We start from the raw sequence: 18,352 nt of genomic DNA, 5'->3' as shown, positions 1-18,352 counted from the left end.
TCTGGCGCAACGTACCTCTGCTTGTAGGTCTTGGACAGTTCCCTCCAGTAGACGATTTCTTCCTTCGGGCTCATGAACTCCGGGGTTTCTTCATTGTCCATGTTTAGGAAGATCTAGAAAAAAAAAAAAAAAAAGGACTAGATGGGTATGGACAATGACATAACGAGGGCACAATCCCCATGAAAAAGTGCAAGCAGGTGGCTTCGTCCTGTAGAAAAATTAAGTGGGGGACGGGACTTAGCAGGAAGCCTTTAAGCAGGCACGGAGCGCATGAATCAGAGTCAAAGCCAATTAGGAATGCCTCCTGCCCGCTGGCTTACACATAAGGCACGCTACGGAGAGAAGATCATGTGGTGCCATCGTCCCTGCACCCGGAGTCAAGGGCAACACAGAAAACAAGTCGTAAACCCACGGAAGGGTGTAAATATACGGATTACGTAAGAGGTAATTGGTGGACGCTGACGAGTGTCGACTGAGGATAGACGCACCGGAATGGATGGACACAGAGGCATTTACCAGAAGGCACCGAGGTGCCACTTAGAGGGGTATTTGCTTTCCTTTTGGTTGTGTGCCCCTCTTGGCAAAGAGGGTCTCATTTCTGCAGTCCACGTCACATTCAGTGACCTCATTTCCGGAAAAAAGTTTCCTACAAAAACAGAACAATCCGAACTTCTTAATTATAGATTGATCACAAAGACGGCACCCTTCGGCGATCTGCTGTGATCTGTGGGAAACCTTGAGTTAAGTGCTCAATTCCCCTGCAGCACCTCAAGAGGAGAAATGAGGCATTACACACGGCAGACATATCAAAATATATAGAGGACTGGTCAGGTCCTCCAGAGCGAGACACGCACTTTGTACCACTCTGGCAACGAGATCCGGATCCTGAACAGACGACCCTCACAATTAACTCTGAAATCCCCAGTAATGTGTATGAAAATGGCAACCCCTTTAAAGAACAGACCACAGAAGCTCAAGTAGTCGCCCCTCTTTAGGTACAAATAAATAACGACTAGCACTCATCAGTACAGATAACTGGGCTCATGCGTTCCACCAATTGTCAGCTCAGGTAAAAAGGGCTTATGCAAAGTTTGGAGGGGGCTTAACCGCAGGGAGAACAAAAGGATAAGTCACAAATTCGATATGCCCAATCCGTTCATCAAAAGGCCCCCATACACAGATGGTCGGCAGGTTTTGTCTAAAAGGTCCCATAAATTTCGACAACCACGAAAAGCAGGCACAACATCCTACACTAACATCAGGGCTACGGAGTTCCTGATATATCTAGAGATATGAGCGCAGCTGGGCATGAGGACTATTATTGGGGTCATTACCCAACATCTCCTTTAGGTCAAATTCACCTGTATACGGACTGCAAAGCAGGGACTGCCCGAGATCCTCCCGGCCCGAACGAACGTACAGCCCCATGCAGTTGTGGCCAAAAGTATTGACACCCCTGCAATTCTGTCAGATAATGCTCAGTTTCTTCCTGAAAATGATTGCAAACACAAATTCTTTGGTATTATTATCTTTATTTAATTTGTCTTCAATGAAAAAACACAAAAGAGAATGAAGCAAAAAGCAAAACATTGATCATTTCACACAAAACTCCAAAAATGGGCCAGACAAAAGTATTGGCACCCTCAGCCTAATACTTGGTTGCATAACCTTTAGCCAACATAACTGCGACCAACCGCTTCCGGTAACCATCAATGAGTTTCTTACAATGCTCTGCTGGAATTTTAGACCATTATTCTTTGGCAAACTGCTCCAGGTCCCTGATATTTGAAGGGTGCCTTCTCCAAACTGCCATTTTTAGATCTCTCCACAGGTGTTCTATGGGATTCAGGTCTGGACTCATTGCTGGCCACCTTAGAAGTCTACAGTGCTTTCTCTCAAACCATTTTCTGGTGCTTTTTGAAGTGTGTTTTGGGTCATTGTCCTGCTGGAAGACCCATGACCTCTGAGGGAGATCCAGCTTTCTCACACTGGACCCTACATTATGCTGCAAAATTTGTTGGTAGTCTTCAGACTTCATAATGCCATGCACACGGTCAAGCAGTCCAGTGCCAGAAGCAGCAAAGCAACCCCAAAACATCAGGGAACCTCTGCCATGTTTGACTGTAGGGACCGTGTTCTTTTCTTTGAATGCCTCTTTTTTTCTCCTGTAAACTCTATGTTGATGCCTTTGCCCAAAAAGCTCTACTTTTGTTTCATCTGACCAGAGAACATTCTTCCAAAACGTTTTAGGCTTTTTCAGGTAAGTTTTGGCAAACTCCAGCCTGGCTTTTTTATGTCTCGGGGTAAGAAGTGGGGTCTTCCTGGGTCTCCTACCATACAGTCCCTTTTCATTCAGACGCCGACGGATAGTACGGGTTGACACTGTTGTACCCTCGGACTGCAGGGCAGCTTGAACTTGTTTGGATGTTAGTCGAGATTCTTTATCCAACATCCGCACAATCTTACGTTGAAATCTCATCAATTTTTGTTTTCCGTCCACATCTAGGGAGGTTAGCCACAGTGCCATGGGCTTTAAACTTCTTGATGACACTGCGCACGGTAGACACAGGAACATCCAGGTCTTTGGAGATGGACTTGCAGCCTTGAGATTGCTCATGCTTCCTCACAATTTGGTTTCTCAAGTCCTCAGACAGTTCTTTGGTCTTCTTTCTTTTCTCCATGCTCAATGTGGTACACACAAGGACACAGGGCAGAGGTTGAGTCAACTTTAATCCATGTCAACTGGCTGCAAGTGTGATTTAGTTATTGCCAACACCTGTTAGGTGCCACAGGTAAGTTACAGGTGCTGTTAATTACACTAATTAGAGAAGCATCACATGATTTTTCGAACAGTGCCAATACTTTTGTCCACTCCCTTTTTTATGTTTGGTGTGGAATTCTATCCAATTTAGCTTTAGGACAATTCTTTTTGTGTTTTTTCATTTAAGACAAATTAAATGAAGATAATAATAACAAAGAATTTGTGTTTGCAATCATTTTCAGGAAGAAACTGAGTATTATCTGACAGAATTGCAGGGGTGTCAATACTTTTGGCCACAACGGTATATCTATGAGGCTGTAAGTTCGGGAAAGGAGACCCATGATCAGCCCCTTCGAGGACAAGTGAAAATGTGTCATCTGGACTTTACCTAAAAGGATATTTCCAGCATTAAAAGTTATCACCTATCCAAAAGGAGCGGATCGGTGAGGGCCACTGCTAGGCACCTGCACGGCTCCCGAAAACTGGGTTCTAAAGTGGTCCATTCTTGGTCTCCGGGACCGCCAGAAAAAAGCCGTGCACTCCAGCAGACCCTCAGACAATCAGTGGAGCAGCAACCGTGCATGTGTTTTGTGGAGCGGACCCTAAAGGTTATATTACCCATCCATGGGATTAACTCTTTAACTCCTACCTACATACTAATACACCCTGTGCTGCCATTCAGGAGTCTGTAATAGGGGTAGTAGCGTCGGTCTCCCACCTTTCAGGTTGGCAGCCTGACTGAAGGTCGAGTCAAGGGCTTGTATTTCCCGTGGATTTTCAGCTGTAAAGCCGCTTAGCGTTTTTTCCCCTATTCCCCAGCTTGTGATCCTAGAACATAGAAGCATTGCCATAAATCCCCCATTTACCACGTGAGATTACAACTGGCGGCGGATTCCCCGATGGCGATGACGTCGGAGCAACATTCCTGGAAATGAGAGCAGCCGTCGGACTTATCATTGCCGCATCCGCCCCCAAAACAATGGGTGGTGATCACAAGCCCTGGACCAGGATTCACCAGATGTATTTATGATGGCCGCTTCCTTTCTCCACTGCCCCTCTCCGCATGACATCAGCCCCCAGGAATGTGGACGGACCGTGCGATGCGTTCCAGAGACTTGGAAATCCTACAAGACACTAATAGCGGGAAGGAAAAAATTATATAAAGACAAGAGGCTGAAAAAATGGGTCTCCCACAGCAAAGACAATTTGCTTCAAAGAGCAGAGCAGCAGTGTAAAGCATGGAAGAGGGAAAAATGTCAGATGGCCTCAAAGTACTCCACTATACTGAAGGCTTCAAAAGACAATCCAATAATAGCTATGTGAGGAGGGGAAAAGATGTATAATGATTCAACAAGCAGAGCTGCAGTGTAAAGCAGAGAGGCTTGTGGGAATACTGGAGCAGGAGTTTACGTATTCCACTATATTGAAGGCACAATAAAATATTTAGTCTATAAAAAGAGCAAGTAATAGATGTCTGGTGGATTGAACCAAGCAAAGCTGCAGTGTAAAGCAAGGAAGAAAGCAGAACCAGAGCTCTTGATAATACTAAAAGTGGATTGCAGGTTTCTCAATACAATAGGTCTGTGACAATGAGAGATATAGACGTGTCTGAAGAAGCTACAGTGTAAAGCATGGAGAAAGGATGAAGTGGGGGGGGGGTTTCAGCCTACATAGAAGGTTTTTGCAGACAATCCAATGGGTATAGTCTATGAGACAAAGGGTTCTAGATGTGTGGTGGAAAGAGCAAAGTTACACTATAAAGCATGGAGAAGAGACAGCAGAAGCCTGAGCTCCTGGTACTGAAGACCAGAGACATCAGACTATAGTGAAGGCTTCTCAGCCTGGGTGGGAGGAAAAAAAAAAAAAAAGAGGTCTGATAAGTTTAGACTGAACAAGCAGAGCTGCAGTGTAAAGCATGAAGAAAAGAATGCCAGATAATGCAAAAGGGGGATTTTAGAATATATTGGAGAGGATTCTAACAGTAATGTGTGGGGGATGGTGCCCTGCAAAACATGATTCCCCAACGGCCTTCTTATGGGACCAATATTAGCAGGACAACGGAGAAAGAAGAGCCGCAGCAGACATAATAGTGTAGTGTGTGGGAACAGATCACAATTCCCGCATTCATTAGAGCTGCGGATTGGAAGTGAATAACGGCGAGGGTACAATAAACAATCGGGGCGGCTGCCACTGATGTCAACCGCTGTAAAGACTGCTGCCAATGATGCAAGAAACACAGCCACAGTGATTGAGAGCAGCTGTGGTGGAACTACAACTCTCAGCATGTCCGCACCAACCAGGGAACTAGACAAGTTACAGAATATGCAATATTGCCCCTATATTCTTCACAACACCGGTTCTGGTGGCGACTAGATCCTGACCGACCACCAGAGACTTCAATGAAATATGAGAGGGGAGAGGGGGCGGCTGCAGGAATTCCATGGGGGCAGTAACCCTGCATGACGTCACCAGCCTGCTGAATGCTTCCCTATGGGCAGTGCAATGGCGGACGTTAGTGGCCCTGAAGACGTCACTGCGCCCCCTAGAGGCCGATCTCTCCCCAAAGACCTTTACAGACTCAGTAACAAGGTGAAGAAAAGACACTCGATAGCGTCTGACAAACAGGGTGACGCAGGCAGGAATGTGTTTGAAGTCGGCAGCCGCCCATGTTCGCACGGGAAGGAGTGTCTGACCATACACCGAGAACAATAAATGTGGCTCAGGGACTCGATACTGTTGTCCTTTTGGAATAAGATATCTTCTGCAGACAGGTTCGGACAAGTTAGGTGGGGACTACAAGTTCAAGCATGCTTGTCCAAATACTGCATAGACGAGATCTATAGAGTTACATGGACAGTGGTCAAAAGTTGCAAAAAAAGTCAAGGTCGATCAAAAGGGAAGGGTGAGCGGTGATTTACAACGGCTGGTCAGGAACGATGTGGCACGGACTGGCATCAGATCTCATCACTGCTCCCGTAATGGGCGGTAAATCTCCGCGGTCATGGCCGATTACACCACCCAGCTGTCCAGTAATTTCCCACCACCGTGACCTTGGCAATCACATTGTGTTCACGTGCTCCAAATGTGAGCGGGAAAAGGGTCAGCTGTGGGCTACAGGACTACTGGTGCCAGGCTGTGCCCAGGGGCTGAGCTGCATAACGCACCGTGGATACGGAATGGCAGCCTCACAAGGGGAAAATCGCACCCCATATGGTCAATGCATGGACTGCATCCACGGGCTGAGTCCTTATACCGCCATGGGATGCCATACTGTGTGACGGTAGGGTGCCACATCTCGTAGGACCACTAACAGCTCCCATTGCCCTGTCCGTAGGGAATCGTTCAGTGGGCTGGTGCTTGCCCCATGGAATTCCTGCAGCCGCCCCCTCTCATATACGGCATATGTAATAGTCCCAGTTCAATGATCAACAAGGTTTTCCCACTGTAGATCCAAGAAGCGGAGCCACCAGTGGAATTTGTGCTAAAGTAACGTGATGATAGATATATAGATCTCATGATGGGTTACCACAAAATTCCAGACGCAGCGGCTTCAGACATGAGAATATTAACTCTTCCTTAAAATGAAATACCTTTAATTATTAACATTTCCCCCCATTCTGGTGGGAGGTTCATACCCCAAGTCATGACAACATTGGTGCATGCGACAAATACGCAGCTAACAAATCCATTACAATTAAGGTGGCACGTCCAGGGCAGAGCCCACCGCAAAGTGGGGATATAGTTAGTCGTCCTCCCACCCCATAGCCTGGAGAACACTTGTAATCAGATCCATTCCCCTTTGGAGGACGCCTAGAGAGGAGGCTCCAATTTCTTCTAGTTTTATCGTGATAAATGAAAAGTTGTCAAAACTTTTTGTTTCTCAATGACGAGAATTCTTCGTCCTGTAACTGGAGCGCGACTTACAAGGTATACAGGGCAGTGCACTAATCAGAGGGACAAGGCAGAACTGCACTTTTATATACCCAGCAAGCTTCCGGCTGGCATCAATATATGGCAGATATAGGCCTAGAAGGAGGGCCAATCGACAATATAACCAAGCGCTTGTTTAAGGGAAAGAAGTAATGAGTACGGGGGTAAACAATGCTGCCATATCGTCAGCACGGGGCGATAAACGATTTAATGGTTGATTTTATCAGCTCTCAGCTCTGCATCATGTTTACATGGGCCATGATCAGGAACAGCCAAGAGTCACAACCCACAACTAAATTGGATGAACATTAAAAAAAAAAAAAAAAAGTGACCAACCGGACCCCTGAAGCTTCTGCGTACTGCTGCCCTTATACCCGGCTAGTTTTCTGATATAAAGGGGGTGTCAGATGACTGCTGCAGCCAAAATGTAGCCACTGTTAGTGCCCACCGGACTGATCCAAGTCAAATGAGACTGCCGGAGAACACTGACAGCAGAACCGAGGTTCACTGGGGGTCCAATAGGCAACGTTAAGTGACCACTGCAGCCAGTCAGTGGCCTCTGTTTGGCAGCAACAGTCATGTTCTGTCAGCCTGAAGTAGCAGTTTCATGACTGAATCAGACAGACCACTGCAGTCAATCAGTAATAGGCCTCGGCGTTCAAAAGAGGAATCCCGGAGACTGACCACAGGAGTGGCGCAGTCTGGTAGGTAACTGGTTTTTTAAAAATTTTTTAGCTTTAAAATGTTGGTTTTACATAAAATTAGTGGTCAACCCCCTTTGTGGGTGTGGGAAATTCAGGAGGCTTCAGGATATATCACAGTAATGCAAATGGAAAGAAAATGAGGGATTTCTACTTCAAGGGGTGCAGCTAAAATGTTGCCCAATAAAGATCCTACATTGGGGAGTGGGGGGTGGGTGCAGGAATCTTTAAAGGTACCGTCACACTAGGCGATATCGCCAGCAATCCGTGACGTTGCAGCGACCTGGATGGCGATATCGCTGTATTTGACACGCAGCAGCGATCTGGATCCCGCTGTGAAATTGCTGGTCGCTGCTAGAAGGTCTGCACATTATTTGGTCGCTAGGTCGCTGTGTATCGCCGTGTTTGACAGCAAAAGCGACGATACCAGCGATATTTTACACTGGTAACCAGGGTAAACATCGGGTTACTAAGCGCAGGGCCGCGCTTAGTAACCCGATGTTTACCCTGGTTACCAGCGTAAAAGTTAAAAAAACAAACAGTACATACTCACCTGCGCGTCCCCCAGCCTCTGCTTCCTGACACTAAAGCGCCGGCCCTAAACTGAAAGTGAAAGCAACAGCGGTGACGTCACCGCTCTGCTGTTAGGGCCGGAGCTCAGTCAGCGTCAGGATGCAGAGGCTGGGGGACGCGCAGGTGAGTATGTACTGTTTGTTTTTTTAACTTTTACGCTGGTAACCAGGGTAAACATCGGGTTACTAAGCGCGGCCCTGCGCTTAGCAACCCGATGTTTACCCTGGTTACCCGGGGACCTCGGCATCGCTGGTCGCTGGAGAGCGGTCTGTGTGACAGCTCTCCAGCGACCACACAGCGACGCTGCAGCGATCGGCATTGCTGTCGCTATCGCTGCAGCGTCGCTTAGTGTGACGGTACCTTAAGGGGTTTTCTAGTGCTACTCACTTCCGCATGCAGAGGTGAAAGGAGATAAAGATGTCCCACCTGTACATACTGGTCTACTGCCGGGAATGTTACGCTCCTTCAGGTAATGACATTTATAACATCTTTAAGACTTTTCCGTGATGGAGAAGAATGCGGCAGGACCTGTCTTCGTTTTCTATAAAGGCCGAACCTAAAAAGGCTACAGATAGACGTGGGCTACAGAAAAATAGTCATGGCACTGGCCTTTTTCAACACTGTTGGGCAAGTAAAATGCCACATAAAAAAATCTCTGTGAAGAAATCCTACAGGAGATCTGCTTGGGTGACATGATGCTGTGTCCCAGGGTCACCTATGAATCATGACAGCCACAGATAAGTTACCAGCCAAACACCACCTTCACCTTTATACACAAGGGACGGAGATTCTCTCACATGGACTGATGGTCGTACGTCCGTTTCCGATCATTGCCCCCATCTCGGTAGAACATGTGCTGCTGTCAATAATACAAACAGGATGGGGACTGATGGATCAAACTGAAAATCCCAGAGCGATTGCAGCAAGTAAATGGACTAATCGAGCATCCATTGATCTGCGTTCATGGGTCTAAGCACCCAGAACTTGTAGGCCACCCTGCCGTTTACAAAACTGGCAATCACTGGTCCCAAAATGCACTGACTTCTGTCCGTATGAGGTGGGACCCGGGGCCGATGCTTGGAGGAGGTCCAGCAGGAGGTTCCCACATGGATGACACTGGGCGACATGTGTCTTGTCTCAGCCTCACTAGTACCAGATGTTCCCACCCACTCCATCCTGAACGGCAGGCGGTCCTACAAGTCGTCATGAAGGATCACAACGGCTAATAAAAAGCACACATCGGCCTGTATAGAGCCAAGTCACAAGGATCGGCTGGTCACGCCTGCTCTGTGCGGCCTCTATGGACATACCTAGCGCAGACACATCAGACCAGACCAATCAATCCTGCATTAATTATAGTAATCCCAAGTAAACCCAACCCTCTTCCTAGAACATGAAAGTTTGGGGGATTCCCAAAAAGCGTCAAATGATAATCAATAAAGATCTGGATAAGGGACAACATCTGAGAAACTAATCTTTCCCACATAATGGTTGACCCTACAGTGTATAGAGGGTTATCAGTCCGGGTCTTGAATCACTGCACACCACCGTAGTTCTCAACTGCACTGCAGCCACGCCAGTGTCGGCCCATGTGGCCTTATCCTTAATGACTACGGTCCACTGGTGCTCTCTGCACGTGGCCCCTTGGGATGATGGCTGCCACGGTCACATAGGAGGGGATGTCATCACAGCAGGCCATGGTGTTGACAGGTAAGGAAGCCAAAAAGGTGGCGGGATGGGAGTATATTTTTCTGTCTCCACAGAGACCAAACTTTATAAAAGATGGAAGTCAGGATCTCTGGGACTGCTGGGATTCTAATACTAAAGGGTGGCAGCACTGCTTTAATTTTATTAAGGAAGGATGGGCTGCTCCGGAGGGAATTGCAACACATCCACATTGGAAACTTAGAAAGGGACATAGCGCTTAACGATTGCCACAAACCCTATCATCTTTATGATAAGTCTCCCACTCATCACAGCGTGAAGGGGAATCCTCGAAATTGTGACAACCCTTTAAAGACACAGTCAGCCATATAAATTGCACAGAGATCGGAATACAATGCTCGGACTGGCCGGCAGCTCTCCCGACCGCTGCATAGATATATACAAAGCGGTCACGCGTGCGAGAACTGACGGCCAGTCCGGACACTGAGTTCCAATCTCCATCAGATTTATACGGCCGTCTGACTGCGCCCATATGGGATCAGGACAATAGGGATATTACAGAAGGCGAGGAGATAGATACCTGCCGTGATGTTATTAAACTTACCCAAGCCCATGTATAAATGCCATATAATAGTCACAGCACGAGCAGCAACACGTCACATTCAAGTAACTTAAATGGCTAATGATGACCTAAAACGAATCTGCTGCGTCATTCATTTTACTCACTAACCCACATATATGCATAGGGAAAAGGTATCACCCACCGTACGATCCCTCCGATCATGAAGGATTCTCTATGCATCTGCGGCCCCCAAAAATAAGCACATCCTAAAAGGGTCCCCTGTAAATACCAGTAACTAGAATCCGCATGTGATGTGGACAGCCGAAAAAAAAAACAACAGCTGGTGCCTTTAAGAGTTCACTCCAGAGATGGGTAAAAGCCCCAAAGGAAGCGGCCGAGGAGCCCCCGGTCGCATGTCCTCGGCATAAACAGGATGAGATCACGACAGGGTCATGGAAATTTAGAGATGATCTTGGAAGTCAGGGGAACAGTGTCGTATTTAAAGGGATCCTGAGAGTCAGCTCCTTGCAATCCCATAGAGGAGAGCTGCACATACCATGCTATCCTGGCGTCTGCACACACTGGGGATCAGACGTGTCAGCTTACAGCTATGGCCACAGACACAACATAGGGAGTGAGTGATCCTGGGCACGGCCAATCATGACGGAGGAAGCCTACACCCTCCCCAGATCAGACGGCCAATCAGAGATGAACAGGGGTGGTAACAGGTTGACAGCTTTCGGATGTGCTCCCCCCACCCCTCCTACACAGACATAACAGGTGACAATGAGAGCTTACAACACTTCATGCTGCACTTAATTCTGCTCCATCTGTTCACTGAAATGTCACCTCAAACAATGCAATGTAACAACCCGAGTCATGTACCCTGGTGGTCAAAACAAGCTACAAAAGTGAACTTCCCTTTTAAAGGGAACCTGTCACCCCCAAAATCGAAGATGTGCTAAGCCCACCAGCATCAGGGGCTTATCTACAGCATGTAACCTGAAAGAGGAGAAAAAGAGGTTAGATTAAACTCACCCAGGGGTGGTCCCCGCTGCTGCGGTCCGGTCCGATGGGCGTCATGGTCCGGGGCCTCCCATCTTCTTATGAAGACGTCCTCTTCTTGTCTTCACGCTGCGGCTCCGGCGTACTTTGCCCTATTGTCTCTCTGACCTTTCCCGGCACCTGCGCACTGCAGTACTTCGCTCTGCCCTCAACAGGACAAAGTACATCTGCACTGGAGCCACAGCGTGAAGACCAGAAGAGGACATCATCGTAAGAAGATGGGAGGCCCCGAACCGTGACGCCCATCGGACTGGACCGCAGCAGCGGGGAACCGCCCCTGGGTGAGTATAATCTAACCTCTTTTTCTCATCTTTCAGGATACATCGGGGGCTTATCTACAGCATTACAGAATGCTGTAGATAAGCCCCTGATGCCGGTGGGCTTAGCTCATCTTCGATTTTGGGGGTGACAGGTTCCCTTTAAGCATCCTGCAAGGATGTGGGGTTAAAGGTCACAACATATGTAACACAGCCGGTATGAGGGACCACACACAGGCGATGCGGAGACCCCTCATCTGATTCAAAACTGCAGCACGGACACAGCTTCATCACATACAGGCTGGCACAAAGGGGGCACCAGCACAATCTGCTCCGCCACCACCAACGACCGCAGCACATACAGTGCACGTATCACCAATCACTAGCCAAATACCGCTGGGCCCAAGGGAACAAACACCTCGCGTACCGTGATGGGCACGTATCACTCACCTCCATGCCAACGTGGGCCACATGGTACTCTCTCCTTACTAGCAGGTGTGGGGGTGATATCTGCCCCCCAACGGGTACTGTGGGATCATTTACTAGTTTATCACATGCAGAAGCTTTTTGCTACCCATAAAACTACCCCATAATATATTCATCATGTCCCCAACCCCATGTCACCCCTAAAACCACAAGCCTCAGCCACCTACCTGTCACCCCCAAATGTCAGCCCCCTCCCCAGTCACCCCCCAAATGTCAGCCCCCTCCCCAGTCATCCCCCAAATGTCAGCCCCCTCCCCAGTCATCCCCCAAATGTCAGCCCCCTCCCCAGTCACCCCCCAAATGTCAGCCCCCTCCCCGTCACCCCCAAATGTCAGCCCCCTCCCCAGTCACCCCCAAATGTCAGCCCCCTCCCCGTCACCCCCCAAATGTCAGCCCCCTCCCCAGTAACCCCCCAAATGTCAGCCCCCTCCCCGTCACCCCCCAAATGTCAGCCCCCTCCCCGTCACCCCCAAATGTCAGCCGCCTCCCCAGTCACCCCCCAAATGTCAGCCCCCTCCCCAGTCACCCCCCAAATGTCAGCCCCCTCCCCAGTCACCCCCCAAATGTCAGCCCCCTCCCCGTCACCCCCCAAATGTCAGCCCCCTCCCCGTCACCCCCCAAATGTCAGCCCCCTCCCCAGTCACCCCCCAAATGTCAGCCCCCTCCCCAGTCACCCCCCAAATGTCAGCCCCCTCCCCAGTCACCCCCCAAATGTCAGCCCCCTCCCCGTCACCCCCCAAATGTCAGCCCCCTCCCCAGTCACCCCCCAAATGTCAGCCCCTCCCCAGTCACCCCCAAATCTCGGCTACCACCCCCCCTCCCCCTCCTCCTCAAATCTCAAGCCTTTCTCCTGTCACCCCGAAAATCCCCGTCCCTCCCTGCCACAGCCTTCTTCGTGTTCCCTTCCCTCCTCCATATATCGCAGACTCCACCCTACGTGACGGGCACGCCAGGCTCCTCGGTGACCCGCGAGTATAATGTGTTCTTACCCGTCACAGAGGCCCCGGTTCTCCCGCTGTCCCCGGTGACTGAGCGGCGGCGGTTTCCGGCAGACACGCAGCGTCATACGTCAGCAGCAGCCAGGGGCGTGTCCGCCCATCCAAGCAGCGGGATTGCCCCGCCCACACTAGAGTGACGTCCCCCGGCTGACTCCCTGTCAATCACGTCTGTGCCCCGCCCACCGTCACGTGATACGCTCACAGCTGACGCCCTGTCAATCATTCCTCTCTGTGTTCAGTGTACTGATAGTGGAGGCTGGAGTCGAGAACTATAACCCTCAGCATCCACGCAACTATGTATACCCTCCCCATCACTCTGTGACCTAGTACAATGGCCCAGAACACCACAGCCGACAATGAGATCAGGGTGTGCTGATGGTTTGTCATATAGGACCCCACATCTGTCATCTCTTAACTCGACCCCCCTCCCTATAACATCCGGACCCATCTCCCCCTTCCCCCAGTGTACAATATGCGGCCTCAGTCCCCCCCCCCCTATAACATCCGGACCCATCTCCCCCTTCCCCCAGTGTATGATATGCGACCTCAGTCCCCCCTATAACATCCGGACCCATCTCCAGCTTCCCCCAGTGTATAATATGCGACCTCAGTCCCCCCCCCTATAACATCCGGACCCATCTCCAGCTTCCCCCAGTGTATAATATGCGACCTCAGTCTGCCCCCATAACATCTGGACCCATCTCCCCCTTCCCCCAGTGTACAATATGCGGCCTCAGTACCCCCCCTATAACATCTGGACCCATCTCCCCCTTCCCCCAGTGTATGATATGCAACCTTAGTCCCCCCCATAACATCCGGACCCATCTCCCTCTACCCCTAGTGTATAATATGCGACCTCAGTCCCCCCCATAACATCTGGACCCATCTCCCCCTTCCTCCAGTGTATAATATGCGACCTCAGTCCCCCCCCTATAACATCCGGACCCATCTCCCCCTTCCCCCAATGTATGATATGCGGCCTCAGTCCCCCCCCCCCCATAACATCCGGACCCATCTCCCCCTTCCCCCAGTGTATAATATGCGGCTTAAGTCCCCCCCCCCTATAACATCCGGACCCATCTCCCCCTTCCCCCAGTGTATAATATGCGGCCTCAGTCCCCCCCACCCCTATATAACATCTGACCACTCACCCCTGTGTATGCCATCAGGCTCCTCTACCGCTAGGGTATAACATTCAGCCACTCACCCCCCCCAGTGTATAACATCTGGCCCTATCGCTCCATGTATAACATCTGGCCCCTCACCCCAAGGTGTATAATGTCTGGCAACTCGCCCCCAGTGTATAACATCTGGACCCTCCTCGCCCCCCAGTTTATAACATCTGGACCCTCGCCACCCAGTGTATAATATCTGGACCCTCCTTGCCCCCAGTGTATAACATCTGGACTCTCACCCCCCCCAGTGTATAACATCTGGACCCTCGCCCCCGAGTGTATAACATGTGGACCCTGGCCCACCAGTGTATTACATCTGGACCCTCGCCCACCAGTGTATAACATCTGGCCCCATCACCCCCTTGTATAACATCCAGCTCCATCACCCCCGCCGGGAGCTTCATGGCCGAGCAGCTGCATGCAGCCTTACATCACCAAGCACAATGCCGAGCGTCGGATGGAGTGGTGTAAAGCCACTAACACTGGGCTCTGGAGCAAACGTGTTCACACCAACTCCATACTACTGTATTTGGATGTAGAATGGGAGGTAAGAAAAGCTCCTGTAGTGTAATGTGGGGGGGGGGGGGGCACATACTTTTCTCCATAGTCAAATCCGCTATTTGCACTTTTAAAAGAACATATAGAATTTTCCCTTAAATTTTGAGCAGTGACTATATGATGAATATGGACTCAGATGCAGTGACCAGAAGTAACCGAATGATGTGCCCAGGACAACTCACGTCAGCCGCCATGGCATAAGGCTGGCACAGGCAACAGGACTCATAGCCGTAGGCTACTGCCCGGGCTGGTCACTAGTACATACCTAGAAAATGATTTTTTTTAAATCCATTGCCAATGGCAAATTTGACCTTTAAGGGGACAACTTTGACCTTGCCTTAGTTTAGGGTGAGCTTTCTATAGGAAACATCTGATGTCAGAATAAAGGACGTTCCATACAGAGTGTTTTGCTCTCGTGGACGACTGAGCCGCGGCTGTGAAGTAATATATCACTACTCAATCAACAGCATGAATAAAACATGGTGCGGCATCCAATATTGCCCAGTGGCTCGTAGCCTGGTATCACCACCAAATCACCAGCGGGTTGAGTCAGGAGTGGAGAAATGTGAGCGTCATGCGTCATATGATGATCGCCAAGACCATCAGCGAAGGAATGAGGAACAAAGATTAAAGGGAAAGTGTATGAGAACATGTCAGGCATCCATAATCAGATAAGCAGGTTCTGTTATTTCTGTTCTGAATGTTTCACCATAAAGTCAAAGCACAAATATCATATTCTTTAGAACATGGGGGTAAAATGCTAAGAAAAAGTTTTTGGAAACTTCCTTATCCCCTAGTTGTAGTTTGAGCATAAAAATCGAACAAACTGTGCTGCACTCATTCTATTTGGGTCCAGCACCGAGTCCCACTGCCCCTTATTTTTATGTCGACTTCGCAGCAGCCAGTGAACTCAGCTGCTCACAGCCTAAAACTTAGCTCCAGTGCTGTAGACGAGATGTCAGACAATAACAGACGATGGGAGCAGCAGTGGTGGAGACTTGGAACTGGACCCGGGGAGGATGTGTAAGGAACAGTTTGTTATTTCAAAATAAAATGCAGCCAGGGGACACACTTTTAATAATATTCATCCATTGTCTTTGAAAATTAGACTAATTCACTACTACACTAAAATAAGACGATAATACTGCACCAATATACAAGAATGTAACTACATACTAGATGGTGGCCCGATTCTAACGCATCGGGTATTGTAGAATATGCATGTCCACGTAGTATATTGCCCAGCCACGTAGTATATTGCCCAGCCACGTAGTATATTGCCCAGGCACGTAGTATATTGCCCGGTCACGTAGTATATTGCCCAGCGACGTAGTATATTGTCCAGCCACGTAGTATATTGCGCAGTTACGTAGTATATTGCCCAGTGACGTAGTATATTGCCCAGCCACGTAGTATATTGCCCAGCGACGTAGTATATTGCCCAGTGACGTAGTATACAGCACAGAGCCACGTAGTATATTGCCCAGCCACGTAGTATATTGCCCAGTTATGTAGTATATTGCCCAGCGACGTAGTATATTGGCCAGCCACGTAGTATATTGCCCAGTGACGTAGTATATTGCCCAGCGACGTAGTATATTGCCCAGTGACGTAGTATACAGCACAGAGCCACGTAGTATATTGCCCAGTGACGTAGTATACAGCACAGAGCCACGTAATATATTGCCCAGCCACGTAGTATACAGCACAGAGCCACGTAGTATATTGCCCAGTGACGTAGTATACAGCACAGAGCCACGTCATATATTGGCCAGTCATGTAGTATATTGCCCAGCTACGTAGTATATTGCCCAGCCACGTATGTGACATGTTAAAAAATAAAAAATAAACATATACTCACCTTCCGAGGGCCCCTTGTAGTCCTGTCAGTCCCAGGGTTGGTATGAGCGCAGGACCTGTGATGACGTCACGGTCACATGACCGTGACGTCATGGAAGGTCCTTCTCGCATACCATCCTTGCCACCGGAACCTGCCGCTTGCATGGAGCGATCACCGGAGCGTCCCGAGGAGCGGGAAAGGCGGCGGAAGGTGAGTAGATAATGATTTTTTATTTTTTTTAACATTACATGTTTTTACTATTGACGCTGCATAGGCAGCATCAATAGTAAAAACTTGGTCACACAGGGTTAATAGCGGCGGTAACAGAGTAAGTTACCCGCGGCTTAACATGGTCCGTTACAGCTGGCATTAACCCTGTGTGAGCGGTGACTGCGGGGAGTATGGAGCGGGCGCCGGGCACTGACTGCAGGGGAGTAGGGAGGGACTAATCGGACTGTGGCCGTCGCTGATTGGTTGCGGCAGCCATGACAGGCAGCTGGCGAGACCAATCAGCGACTTGGATTCCATGACAGACAGAGGCCGCGACCAATGAATATCCGTGACAGACAGACAGACAGACAGAAAGACAGAAGTACCTCTTAGACAATTATATAGTAGATAATACTGCTGCTATGTACAAGAATATAACTACTATAATACTGCCCTTATACACTAGAACATAACAGCTCTAATACTGCCTCTATGTACAAGAATATAACTACTATAATACTGCCCTCTATGTACAAGAATATAACTACTATAAAACTGCCCCTATGTACAATATGACTGCTATAATACTGTCCTCTATGTACAAGAATATGACTACTATAATACTGCCCTCTATGTACAAGAATATAACTACTATAATACGGCCCCTATGTACAAGAATATAACTACTATAATACTGCCCCTATGTACAAGAATATAACTACTATCATACTGCCCCATATACAAGAATATAACTACTATAATACTGCTCCTATGTACAAGAATATAACTACTATAATACTGCCCCTATGTACAATATGACTGCTATAATACTGTCCTCTATGTACAAGAATATAACTACTATAATACTGCCCTCTATGTACAAGAATATAACTACTATAATACGGCCCCTATATACAAGAATATAACTACTATAATACTGTCCCCTATATACAAGAATATAGCTACTATAATACTGCCCCTATATACAAGAATATAACTACTATAATACTGCCCCTATATACAAGAATATAACTACTATAATACTGCCCCTATATACAAGAATATAACTACTATAATACATTGTTGGCGGTTTTGATGACATTGTGTATACATAGAATAGGACTCAGTTGAGGGAATGGGGGAAGTGATTTGGTAGAGGAAGAGTTATCGCTGCTTTTGGGTGAGACACAGGAAATGTATAAACAGGAAGTAGATGAAGCAAATGTTTTTCTATCAGAAATAGCAGCTGTCTCCTTCCTGCGGCTGCAACACAGGATTTTGGTGTCTATTTATTGTGTGGACATAAAATATTTACAGCGCAGTTTATATATATAATGCAAGGGGGTCTCTGGGAATTTGAAATCGGGATCCCACCGGGTTAGGTATATGGGCCGCATATAGAAAAAAATTGAGTATGGGGGGAGGGCGGCATTCTTTGAAGGACAAAGTGACACTTTTAGTGATACCATTTTTTTCTATACATCTTTTGAACATTTGTGCAGTTTTTTAAAAATTTTTTTAGATCTTGCGTTGTTATGGATGTGGTTATTACAAATGTGCACTAATATTGT

At 48.3% G+C, this 18,352-nt stretch overlaps 1 protein-coding gene across 6 annotated transcripts in view; it reads right to left on the bottom strand.

Annotated features, from left to right (window-relative positions):
• Positions 1–13,136, bottom strand: part of NDEL1 (nudE neurodevelopment protein 1 like 1) — a 33,683-nt gene extending 20,547 nt beyond the window's left edge. For 3 of the 6 annotated variants that reach the window (XM_077253517.1, XM_077253514.1, XM_077253512.1), the window contains exons 1-2: positions 12,990–13,136; positions 16–113 (exon numbers count right to left, since the gene is read on the bottom strand). In XM_077253517.1, the coding sequence (XP_077109632.1) occupies positions 16–101 (86 nt within the window). In that variant the 5' untranslated portion in view covers positions 102–113; positions 12,990–13,136. Of the gene's footprint in view, positions 1–15; positions 114–10,748; positions 10,818–11,964; positions 11,988–12,989 lie in introns of those variants that run through there. The other 3 variants (XM_077253516.1, XM_077253513.1, XM_077253511.1) reach the window with 2 other exon arrangements.
• Positions 13,137–18,352: the final 5,216 nt, after the last annotated feature.

Source organism: Ranitomeya variabilis, chromosome 4 (assembly GCF_051348905.1).
Source record: "Ranitomeya variabilis isolate aRanVar5 chromosome 4, aRanVar5.hap1, whole genome shotgun sequence".
NCBI classification, from domain to species: Eukaryota; Metazoa; Chordata; class Amphibia; order Anura; family Dendrobatidae; genus Ranitomeya; species Ranitomeya variabilis.
Note: the sequence above shows the minus strand (reverse complement) of the source record. Positions and strands in the feature narration are given on the sequence as shown.